At 40.4% G+C, this 12,439-nt stretch overlaps 1 protein-coding gene across 11 annotated transcripts in view; it reads right to left on the bottom strand.

The window, feature by feature from the left end:
• Window positions 1-6,866: 6,866 nt before the first annotated feature.
• LOC141157204 (uncharacterized) overlaps window positions 6,867-12,439 on the bottom strand; it is an 11,039-nt gene continuing 5,466 nt past the window's right edge. For 5 of the 11 annotated variants that reach the window (XR_012247765.1, XR_012247763.1, XR_012247766.1 and 2 more), the window contains 3 exons: window positions 11,516-11,927; window positions 11,384-11,441; window positions 10,572-10,710 (listed from right to left, as the gene is read on the bottom strand). Coding sequence is in view for 2 of the 11 variants with exons in the window: in XM_073644187.1 (XP_073500288.1) it covers window position 7,633; window positions 10,286-10,710; window positions 11,102-11,231; window positions 11,384-11,463 (636 nt within the window). In the remaining 9 variants the exon portion in view is untranslated. Of the gene's footprint in view, window positions 7,634-10,285; window positions 11,042-11,101; window positions 11,232-11,383; window positions 11,928-12,439 lie in introns of those variants that run through there. The other 6 variants (XR_012247761.1, XM_073644187.1, XR_012247759.1 and 3 more) reach the window with 6 other exon arrangements.

The raw sequence follows: 12,439 nt of genomic DNA, 5'->3' as shown, positions 1-12,439 counted from the left end.
AGTTATAGTTATGTGACCTACACCAGACTCTTTTAAACAGATATATTGGTGTCTGACCAGTCAGGGAGACACTATTACAGTCTTTTATACGGCAAAAAATGCCAAAAGCAGGATAATACAGAGATTTGACCCGTGGAACTGCAAAACCACAGATCTATTTCTCCAGCCTACACCAGACTCTTTTAAACAGATATATTGGTGTCTGACCAGTCAGGGAGACACTATTACAGGTTTTTTTACGGCAAAAAATGCCAAAAGCAGGATAATACAGAGATTTGACCTATGGAACTACAAAACCACAGTTTTATTTCTCAGGCCTACACCAGAATCTTTTAAACAGATATATTGGTGTCTGACCAGTTAGGGAGATACTTTAGCTGTTTTTTTTTACGGCAAAAAATTCCAAAATCAGGATAATACAGAGATTTGACCCGTGTAACTTCAAAACCACAGTTATAGTTATGTTGCCTACACCAGACTCTTTTAAACAGATATATTGGTGTCTGACCAGTCAAGGAGACACAATTACAGTTTTTTTTACGGCAAAAAATGCCAAAAGCATGATAATACAGAGATTTGACTCGTGGAACTGCAAAACCACAGATCTATTTCTCTGGCCTACACCAGACTCTTTTAAACAGATATATTGGTGTCTGACCAGTCAGGGAGACAATATTACTGTTTTTTTTACAGCAAAAAATGCCAAAAGCAGGATAATACAGAGATTTGGCCCGTGGAACTGCAAAACCACAGTTATAGTTATGTGGCGTACACCAGAATTTTTTAAACAGATATATTGATGTCTGACCAGTCAGGGAGACACTATTACAGTTTTTTTTAATGGCAAAAAATGCCAAAAGCAGGATAATACAGAGATTTGACCCGTGGAACTGCAAAACCACAGTTCTATTTCTCTGGCCTACACCAGACTCTTTTAAAAATATATATTGGTGTCTGACCAGTCAGGAAGACACTATTACAGGTTTTTTTACCGCAAAAAAATGCCAAAAGCAGGATGATACAGAGATTTAACCCATGGAACTGCAAAACCACAGTTCTATTTCTCTGGCCTACACCAGAATCTTTTAAACAGATATATTGGTATCTGACCAGTCAGGGAGACACTATTACTGTTTTTTTACGGCAAAAAATGCCAAAAGCAGGAAAATTCAGAGATTTGACCCGTGGAACTGCAAAACCACAGTTATAGTTATGTGGCGTTCACCAGAATCTTTTAAACAGATATATTGGTGTCTGACCAGTCAGGGAGACACTGTTACTGTTTTTTATACGGCAAACAATGCTAAAAGTAGGATAATACAGATATTTGACCCATGGAACTGCAAAACCAGAGTTATAGTTATGTGACCTACACCAGACTCTTTTAAACAGATATATTGGTGTCTGACCAGTCAGGGAGACACTATTACAGTCTTTTATACGGCAAAAAATGCCAAAAACAGGATAATACAGAGATTTGACCCGTGGAACTGCAAAACCACAGATCTATTTCTCTGGCCTACACTAGACTCTTTTAAACCGATATATTGGTGTCTGACCAGTCAGCGAGACACTATTACAGTTTTTTTGCCGCAAAAAAATGCCAAAAGCAGGATAATACAGAGATTTGACCCGTGGAACTGCAAAACCACAGTTCTATTTCTCTGGCCTACACCAGACTCTTTTATACAGATATCTTGGTGTCTGACCAGTCAGGGAGACACTATTACAGTTTGTTTTTTACGGCAAAAAATGCCAAAAGCAGGATAATACAGAGATTTGACCCGTGGAACTGCAAAACCACAGTTCTATTTCTCTGGCCTACACCAGACTCTTTTAAACAGATATATTGGTGTCTGACCAGTCAGTGAGTCACTATTACAGTTTTTTTTTACGGTAAAAAATGGCAAAAGCAGGATAATACAGAGATTTGACCCGTGGAACTGCAAAACCATAGTTGTAGTTCTGTGGCGTACACCAGAGTCTTTTAAACAGATATATTGGTGTCTGACCAGTCAGGGAGACACTATTACAGTATTTTTTATGGCAAAAAATGCCAAAAGCAGGATAATACAGAGATTTCACCCGTGGAACTGCAAAACCACAGTTATAGCTATGTGGCGTACACCAGAATCTTTTAAACAGATATATTGGTGTCTGACCAGTCAGGGAGATACTATAACAGTTTTTTTTATGGCAAAAAATGCTAAAAGCAGGATAATACAGAGATTTGACCCGTGGAACTTCAAAACCAAAGCTCTATTCCTCTGGCCTACACCAGACTCTTTTCAACAGATATATTGGTGTCTGACGAGTCAGGGAGACACTATTACAGTTTTTTTTAACAGCAAAAAATGCCAAAAGCAGGATAATACAGAGAGTTGACACTTGGAACTGCAAAACCACAATTCTATTTCTCTGGCCTACACCAAACTCTTTTAAACTGATATATTGGTGTCTGACCAGTCAGGGAGACCTTATTACAGTTTTTTTTACGGTAAAAAATGCCAAAAGCAGGGTTATTCAGAGATTTGACCCGTGGAACTGCAAAACCACAGTTCCGATTCTCTGGCCTACACCAGACTCTTTTAAACAGATATATTGGTGTCTGACCAGTCAGGGAGACACTATTACAGTTTTTTTCACGGCAAAAAATGCCAAAAGCAGGATAATACAGAGATTTGACCCATGGAACTGTAAAACCACAGTTATAGTTATGTGGCCTACATCAGACTCTTGTAAACAGATATATTGGTGTCTGACCAGTCAGGGAGACACTATTACAGTTTTTTTTGCGGCAAAAAATGCCAAAAGCAGGATAATACAGAGATTTGACACGTGGAACTGCAAAACCACAGTTCTATTTCTCTGGACTACACCAGACTCTTTTAAACAGATATATTGGTGTTTGACGAGTCAGGGAGACACTATTACAGTTTTTTTTATGGCAAAAAATGCCAAAAGCAGGATAATACAGAGATTTGACACTTGGAACTGCAAAACCACAATTCTATTTCTCTGGCCTACACCAGACTCTTTTAAACTGATATATTGGTGTCTGACCAGTCAGGGAGACCTTATTACAGTTTTTTTTTACGATAAAAAATGCCAAAAGCAGGATAATACAGAGATTTGACCCGTGGAACTGCAAAACCACAGTTCCGATTCTCTGGCCTACACCAGACTCTTTTAAACAGATATATTGGTGTCTGACCAGTCAGGGAGACACTATTACAGTTTTTTTACTGGAAAAAATTCCAAAAGCAGGATAATACAGAGATTTGACCCGTGGAACTGCAAAACCACAGTTATAGCTTTGTGGAGTACACCAGAATCTTTTAAACAGATATATTGGTGTCTGACCAGTTAGAGAGACACAATTACAGTTTTTTTTACGGTAAAAAATGCCAAAAGCAGGATAATACAGAGATTTGACACTTGGAGCTGCAAAACCACAATTCTATTTCTCTGGCCTACACCAGACTCTTTTAAACTGATATATTGGTGTCTGACCAGTCAGGGAGACACTACTACAGCTTTTTTTTATGGCAAAAAATGCCAAAAGCAGGATAATACAAAAATTTGACCCGTGGGACTGCAAAACCACAGTTATATTTATGTGGCCTACATCAGACTCTTTTAAACAGATATATTGGTGTCTGACCAGTCAGGGAGACACTATTACAGCATTTTTTTGCGGCAAAAAATGCCAAAAGCAGGATAATACAGAGATTTGACACTTGGAACTGCAAAACCATATTTCTATTTATCTGGCCTACAGCAGACTCTTTTAAACAGATATATTGGTGTCTGACCAGTCAGGGAGACACTATTACTGTTTTTTTAACGGCAAAAAATGCCAAAAGCAGGATAATACAGAGATTTGACCCGTGGAACTTCAAAACCACAGATATAGTTATGTGGCCTACACCAGACTCTTTTAAACAGATTTATTGGTGTCTGACCAGTCAGGGAGACACTATTAATGTTTTTTTTTACAGCAAAAAATGCCAAAAGCAGGATAATACGGAGATCTGACCCATGGAACTGCAAAACCACAGTTATAGTTATGTGGCGTTCACCAGAATCTTATAAACAGATATATTGGTGTCTGACCAGTCAGGGAGACACTATTACTGTTTCTTTTTATGGCAAAAAAAGCCAAAAGTAGGATAATACAGAAATTTAACCCGTAGAACTGCAAAACCACAGTTATAGTAATGTGGCATACACCATCATCTTTTAAACAGATATATTGGTGTCTGACCAGTCAGGGAGACACTATTACAGTTTTTTTTTTATGGCAAAAAATGCCAAAAGCAGGATAATACAGAGATTTGACCTGTGGAACTGCAAAGCCACAGTTCTATTTCTCTGGCCTACACCAGACTCTTTTTAACAGATATATTGGTGTCTGACCAGACAGGGAGACACTATTACAGTTTTTTTTACCGCAAAAAAATGACAAAAGCAGGATAATACAGAGATTTGCCCCATGGAGCTGCAAAATCACAGTTCTATTTCTCTGACCTACACCAGAATCTTTTAAACAGATATATTGGTTTCTGACCAGTCAGGGAGACACTGTAACAGTTTTTTTTTACGGCAAAAAATGCCAAAAGCAGGATAATACAGAGATTTGACACGTGGAACTGCAAAACGACAGTTCTATTTCTCTGGCCTACACCAGACTCTTTTAAACAGATATATTGGTGTCTGACCAGTCAGGGAGACACTATTACAGTTTTTTTTTATGGCAAAAAATGCCAAAAGCAGGATAATACAGAGATTTGACCTGTGGAACTGCAAAGCTACAGTTCTATTTCTCTGGCCTACACCAGACTCTTTTAAACAGATATATTGGTGTCTGGCGAGTCAGGAAGACACTATAACAGTTTTTTTTTACGGCAAAAAATGCCAAAAGCAGGATAATACAGAGATTTGACACTTGGAACTGCAAAACCACAATTCTATTTCTCTGGCCTACACCAGACTCTTTTCAACTGATACATTGGTGTCTGACCAGTCAGGGAGACCTTATTACAGTTTTTTTTTACGGTAAAAAATGCCAAAAGCAGGATAATACAGAGATTTGACCCGTGGAACTGCAAAACCACAGTTCCGATTTTCTGGCCTACACCAGACTCTTTTAAACAGATATATTGGTGTCTGACCAGTCTGGGAGACACTATTACAGTTTTTTTTTACTGCAAAAAATGCCAAAAGCAGGATAATACAGAGATTTGACCCATGGAACTGCAAAACCACAGTTATAGCTATGTGGCGTACACCAGAATCATTTAAACAGATATATTGGTGTCTGACCAGTCAGAGAGACACTATTACATTTTTTTTTACGGTAAAAAATGCCAAAAGCAGGATAATACAGAGATTTGACACTTGGAACTGCAAAGCCACCATTCTATTTCTCTGGCCTACACCAGACTCTTTTAAACTGATATATTGGTGTCTGACCAGTCAGGGAGACCTTATTACAGTTTTTTTTTACGGTAAAAAATGCCAAAAGCAGGATAATACAGAGATTTGACCCGTGGAACTGCAAAACCACAGTTCCGTTTCTCTGACCTACACTTGACTCTTTTAAACAGATATATTGGTGTCTGACCAGTCAGGGAGACACTATTACAGTTTTTTTCACAGCAAAAAATGCCAAAAGCAGGATAATACAGAGATTTGACCCGTGGAACTGCAAAACCACAGTTCCGATTCTCTGGCCTACACCAGACTCTTTTAAACAGATATATTGGTGTCTGACCAGTCAGGGAGACACTATTACAGTTTTTTTTTACTGCAAAAAATGCCAAAAGCAGGATAATACAGAGATTTGACCCGTGGAACTGCAAAACCACAGTTATACCTATGTGGCGTACACCAGAATCATTTAAACAGATATATTGGTGTCTGACCAGTCAGAGAGACACTATTACATTTTTTTTTATGGTAAAAAATGCCAAAAGCAGGATAATACAGAGATTTGACCCGTGGAACTGCAAAACCACAGTTCCGTTTCTCTGACCTACACTTGACTCTTTTAAACAGATATATTGGTGTCTGACCAGTCAGGGAGACACTATTACAGTTTTTTTTACAGCAAAAAATGCCAAAAGCAGGATAATACAGAGATTTGACCCGTGGAACTGCAAAACCACAGTTATAGTTATGTGGCCTATACCAGACTCTTTTAAACAGATATATTGGTGTCTGACCAGTCAGGGAGACACTATTACAGGTTTTTTTTTATGGCAAAAAATGCCAAAAGCATGATAATACAGAGATTTGACCCGTGGAACTGCAAAACCACAGTTCTATTTCTCTGGCCTACACCAGACTCTTTTAAACAGATATATTGGTGTCTGACGAGTCAGGGAGAAACTATTACAGTTTTTTTTACGGCAAAAAATGCCAAAAGCAGGATAATACAGAGATTTGACACTTGGAACTGCAAAACCACAATTCTATTTCTCTGGCCTACACCAGACTCTTTTAAACTGATATATTGGTGTCTGACCAGTCAGGGAGACCTTATTACAGTTTTTTTTTACGGTAAAAAATGCCAAAAGCAGGATAATACAGAAATTTGACCCGTGGAACTGCAAAACCACAGTTCCGATTCTCTGGCCTACACCAGACTCTTTTAAACAGATATATTGGTGTCTGACCAGTCAGGGAGACACTATTACAGTTTTTTTTTACTGCAAAAAATGCCAAAAGCAGGATAATACAGAGATTTGACCCGTGGAACTGCAAAACCACAGTTATAGCTATGTGGCGTACACCAGAATCATTTAAACAGATATATTGGTGTCTGACCAGTCAGGGATATAGTGATAACCTCAGCACACCAATTGATATAAAAGGTACTTTTATTAGCAGTCCACAGTAAAGACGTTTCGGTCAACACGACCTTCATCAGTGTACTGCATATAAACAGAAATATACAGAAATAGAGACATTATAGTGATTGTAAAATTACAATATATATTATGAGACATATATAAAGAGACAAGAGGTCTATGTGTCTATGTAACCTTTATCCAGCAAATAAAATAAGAAGAACGGAGCAACCTACCAAATTACTGGGATGGGAGCAGGAAAGAGGAAGGAGATGGGACCCAATACTGGGGATCCTATGGAGAGAGTGCATACCATGAAGATATGTGGAACTGGAATAGGGTGAGGGCTATAAGAGAGGAAAACATACCGTGTAGGTGAAGAGCCTGAAGTAAAGTGCTGCCTGGATCGCGGTATCCACCGCTGGATATTAGCAGGGTGTGTGTATAGAGGGACTGGCTATAAGTATGGGTGTAGGGGAGGAGGATTTGGCAGTCAGCCAATGAGAGCAGTGAAAGTGCCGGTGAATAGCGCTGGATGCGGTGACGTCACAGGAAGTGACGCGAGGCGGGGAGGTGCCGGCTTCTGATTGGTCCGGTGCCGCGCATGCGCACATGCGTGCGTGTCAGCCGGCGTGCAGGTGCGTTCCAGGGACCAGGAAGTGGTTTCTGTATTTGGAGTATGTGATATACTGCCGGAAAAAAGAAGCAGGAAGCGTTTCACCATCGGGAGGGAGGGTTGGAGAGGTATGGAAGGACGAGGGTGGGTATGGATCCATAATCTGTAACATGAAATAAATTGTCAGTTGAAGTTACATGGCACAACACAGTCAAAAGCACATCACAATATTGTTATGATATCCTGTAATAGGTAGGTATGCATCAATCATGGATCTCATGATAAACAACAAATAAGGATTAAATGTTAATCCATTAAAGAGTGAGAGGGATATCCATACATAAACTAAGGTCCCTGCTTGAGCAATATGTGACCAGGTGAATTTAAATAAAATAAGTGAAGATCATAATCGTAGTGTGGTCAAGATACCATATAATAGGTGAATGTACGTCAATCATGATCCTACTGATAAAAAAGCAAAATAAAGATTAGATATTGACCCATTGTGGAGTAGGAGGGATATACTCATATAGGCTGGGGTCCCTACTGGAGTAATACCGGATCAGGTGAATTTAAATAAATGAGTGAAGATCATAATCCTTATTGAGCCCTTTGGGATAAAGGGACTGCAGTTGATGAATCCAAAATGCCTCTCTCTGTTTGAGGGTTTGGATTCGATTGCCCCCACGGCGGAGTGGTCTGATTTGTTCTATGACTTGGAATCGCAATTGGGACACATTGTGTCCTGCTGCTATGAAGTGTTGGGGAATAGGTAAAAGTAAATTTTTGCATCTGATGGTGGATTTGTGTTTGGAGATTCTGTCTTTGATAGGTTGAGTTGTTTCCCCTACATAGACCAGGCCACAGGGGCATTTCACTAGGTATACAACAAAATTCGTGTCGCAGGTATAGTAACCCTTAATGTTGTATTTCTTGCCTGTTTGTGGGTGATGGATAGTATCCCCTCTAAGGATATTGTGACACTGATGACAATGTAGACATGGAAAGGTTCCTTTCTTAGGGGTTTGTAGAAATCTTTGCTGGGGACCAAGGGACGATGTCCCTATGTCAGCTCGGACTAATGAATCTCTGATGTTAGGTGCTCTTTTAAAGCAAGGTAGAAAAGGTTGATGAAAAGATTTGATGGTAGGGTAGCCTGTTTGAAGAATATTCCAATGTTTCCGTATCGTGCGGTGTATGGTGTAAGCTAGAGGATGATATGTATGTACAAATGGAATACGATCGGATGTCTCTCGTCGTGGTTGTGTATGGTGGTCCTGTGATTCATGAAGGAGGTCCTGAGGATATCCTCTTTCTACGAATTTCTGTGTCATTTCTTTTACTCTGACTTCTCGTAATGTCATATCTGTCACAATACGTTCAACCCTCCGGAATTGTGATTTGGGAATGCCATGTTTCATGGGGGTTGGGTGGTTGCTTGCAAAATGTAGAAGTGTATTGCGATCTGTGGATTTCCTATAGATGTCAGTGGTCAATAGTCCTGAGGCATCTTTGATAACTAGAGTATCTAGAAAGTTGATCTGATGCGGGTGGTGGTTGAGAGTAAAATGTAAACCTGGACAGGAGGTATTAAGAGCCATAAAGAATTCATCTAAAGTGTCCTGGGAACCTGTCCAGATACAAAAGACGTCGTCTATGTATCGTTTCCATAGAATGGAATGTTCTTGAAACAATGGATTGCTGTATACATACTGTGTCTCAAAAGTGGACATGTAGGAGTTTGCGTAAGGGGGGGCTACATTAGAGCCCATTGCGGTCCCCTTGGTCTGTATGTAAAATGTATCCTGAAAGAGGAAGTAGTTATGTGTAAGGACTATTGTTAGGAGTTCTACGGTTAAGTCAATTATAGATGGGTTGGTATCTGAGTCCCTCAACATTTGTGTGACAGCTTGGATACCCCGATCATGGGGAATTGAGGTATAGAGGCTGGTGACGTCTAAGGACACTAAGATGGCTTCTGGAGGAACTTGTTTGAGTGTTTTGATGATCTCAAGAAAGGCACCTGTATCTAATAGATAAGATGGACTTTTTTGGGTGAGTGGTGTGAGGATCTTCTCTAAAAAGATTGCCAGAGGTGATAAAACGGAATCTGTAGAGGCCACAATAGGACGCCCGGGGGGTTGGGTAAGACTTTTGTGGATTTTGGGTAAGACATAAAATACCGGTATAATTGGATGTGGATTTATTAAGTATTCATACGTTTTTAAGTCAATGACATTGGCTGTTAAAAAACGTTGTAGTGTCGAGGTGATGAGTGTTTGTATTTTTGTGGTCGGGTCCGTAGATAGTTTACGGTATGTGGACTCATCATTAAGTTGTCTTAGAATTTCCGTAATGTAATCACATTTGTTCATGACCACTACCGCTCCACCTTTATCAGCTGGCTTTATTATCAAATCTTTGTCCTCTTGCAGGCTTCGTAGGGCCTGTCGGTCAAGAGGAGAGAGATTCGTCTGATAATGTGTTCTGCCCTTGTCAATATTGGAGCGCAATTTTTGAAACGCCCATCCACGAACCCTATGAAGGTTTCAAGTGGATGTGTGCCTCGAGGAGGCCTATATTTACTCTTAGACCGGAGACCTAAGTCTTGGGCTGTGATATCGGTCGTAATGACCGGAGGAGTGGCGTTAGAAGGATTATGTGCAAAGTGAGTTTTCAGACGTAAGGTACGGTAAAAGCGTTGTAGCTCCATGTCTAATTTAAAGGTATTGTATTTGTATGTGGGGCAGAAGGAAAGTCCCTTTTGGAGAACAGATGTTTGTGCAACGTTGAGAGTTTTGGAAGAGATATTTACCACCAGTTGTGGGTCTGTGATCGGGTAATTCGTGTGAAGTCCAGATTTCCCCTTGTTCCTATTGCCTCGCCTCGTCTTCTTCTGTTGGGACGTCTTCGTGTTTGACCTAAAAAAGGAACAGACTGAATAGTGGACTGTCTTTGGTCCATGTCGGATCCGGAGGAAGTGTAGTCGGTTGAAGACTTGGCTGTGCGGTGGGTATATTTGTTTGTAGAGGGATTGTCTCGCCATCTGTATACTCGGTTCTGTTCGTAGTCCTGGAGATCTCTAGCGAACTTGTTCCTTTTTCTAGTTTCGGTATCACGTTTGTGCAGATCAATGTTGGTCTGGATTTTGCTTTGAAGCGTCTGGAGATCCTCAGGGCTGATCGAAGTCGTCAATTGGGATTCGATGTTTTTGATCTGTTCCTTCGTTGTAGTGATTGCCTTATGTAAAAAGTCCACTGTTAGTAGCATCAAATCAAAAGAACATTTATTAAGGATGAGTTCAAATTTGCTACAATAATCAGGAATGTCAGAGAAAAGAGTAGGACGGATTGGTACCCTTAGTCCCCTAGGAATCCTCTGAACTCTTAAATACTCTGTGAGTGTTGCGCAGTGTAACTCAATATTGGTGAGATGTCTGCGTTCTTTTTCCAGGTCCCGCCCACGTGTTTCGCTGGGTGGTACCCTAAGGAATTCGCTGGAAAGGTTGGTTTGGGAAATGATGTTAGATGCTTCATCTGCGTTATATGAAAAGGTTACTGATGACATGACGCAACAGTGTGCTTGCGGACAGGAGTAAGTAATGATAAGAAAAAACGCAGCACTACTGGACCTGGGTGCTTGAGTAGGGTCCAAAGCCTTGAGATATAGTGATAACCTCAGCACACCAATTGATATAAAAGGTACTTTTATTAGCAGTCCACAGTAAAGACGTTTCGGTCAACACGACCTTCATCAGTGTACTGCATATAAACAGAAATATACAGAAATAGAGACATTATAGTGATTGTAAAATTACAATATATATTATGAGACATATATAAAGAGACAAGAGGTCTATGTGTCTATGTAACCTTTATCCAGCAAATAAAATAAGAAGAACGGAGCAACCTACCAAATTACTGGGATGGGAGCAGGAAAGAGGAAGGAGATGGGACCCAATACTGGGGATCCTATGGAGAGAGTGCATACCATGAAGATATGTGGAACTGGAATAGGGTGAGGGCTATAAGAGAGGAAAACATACCGTGTAGGTGAAGAGCCTGAAGTAAAGTGCTGCCTGGATCGCGGTATCCACCGCTGGATATTAGCAGGGTGTGTGTATAGAGGGACTGGCTATAAGTATGGGTGTAGGGGAGGAGGATTTGGCAGTCAGCCAATGAGAGCAGTGAAAGTGCCGGTGAATAGCGCTGGATGCGGTGACGTCACAGGAAGTGACGCGAGGCGGGGAGGTGCCGGCTTCTGATTGGTCCGGTGCCGCGCATGCGCACATGCGTGCGTGTCAGCCGGCGTGCAGGTGCGTTCCAGGGACCAGGAAGTGGTTTCTGTATTTGGAGTATGTGATATACTGCCGGAAAAAAGAAGCAGGAAGCGTTTCACCATCGGGGAGGGAGGGTTGGAGAGGTATGGAAGGACGAGGGTGGGTATGGATCCATAATCTGTAACATGAAATAAATTGTCAGTTGAAGTTACATGGCACAACACAGTCAAAAGCACATCACAATATTGTTATGATATCCTGTAATAGGTAGGTATGCATCAATCATGGATCTCATGATAAACAACAAATAAGGATTAAATGTTAATCCATTAAAGAGTGAGAGGGATATCCATACATAAACTAAGGTCCCTGCTTGAGCAATATGTGACCAGGTGAATTTAAATAAAATAAGTGAAGATCATAATCGTAGTGTGGTCAAGATACCATATAATAGGTGAATGTACGTCAATCATGATCCTACTGATAAAAAAGCAAAATAAAGATTAGATATTGACCCATTGTGGAGTAGGAGGGATATACTCATATAGGCTGGGGTCCCTACTGGAGTAATACCGGATCAGGTGAATTTAAATAAATGAGTGAAGATCATAATCCTTATTGAGCCCTTTGGGATAAAGGGACTGCAGTTGATGAATCCAAAATGCCTCTCTCTGTTTGAGGGTTTGGATT

Source organism: Phyllobates terribilis, unplaced genomic scaffold, assembly GCF_046119375.1.
Source record: "Phyllobates terribilis strain yellow unplaced genomic scaffold, ASM4611937v1 Scaffold_8__6_contigs__length_399053987, whole genome shotgun sequence".
NCBI classification, from domain to species: domain Eukaryota; kingdom Metazoa; phylum Chordata; class Amphibia; order Anura; family Dendrobatidae; genus Phyllobates; species Phyllobates terribilis.
The sequence above is the reverse complement of the archived record's forward strand: the minus strand, read 5'-3'. Positions and strand labels throughout refer to the sequence as shown.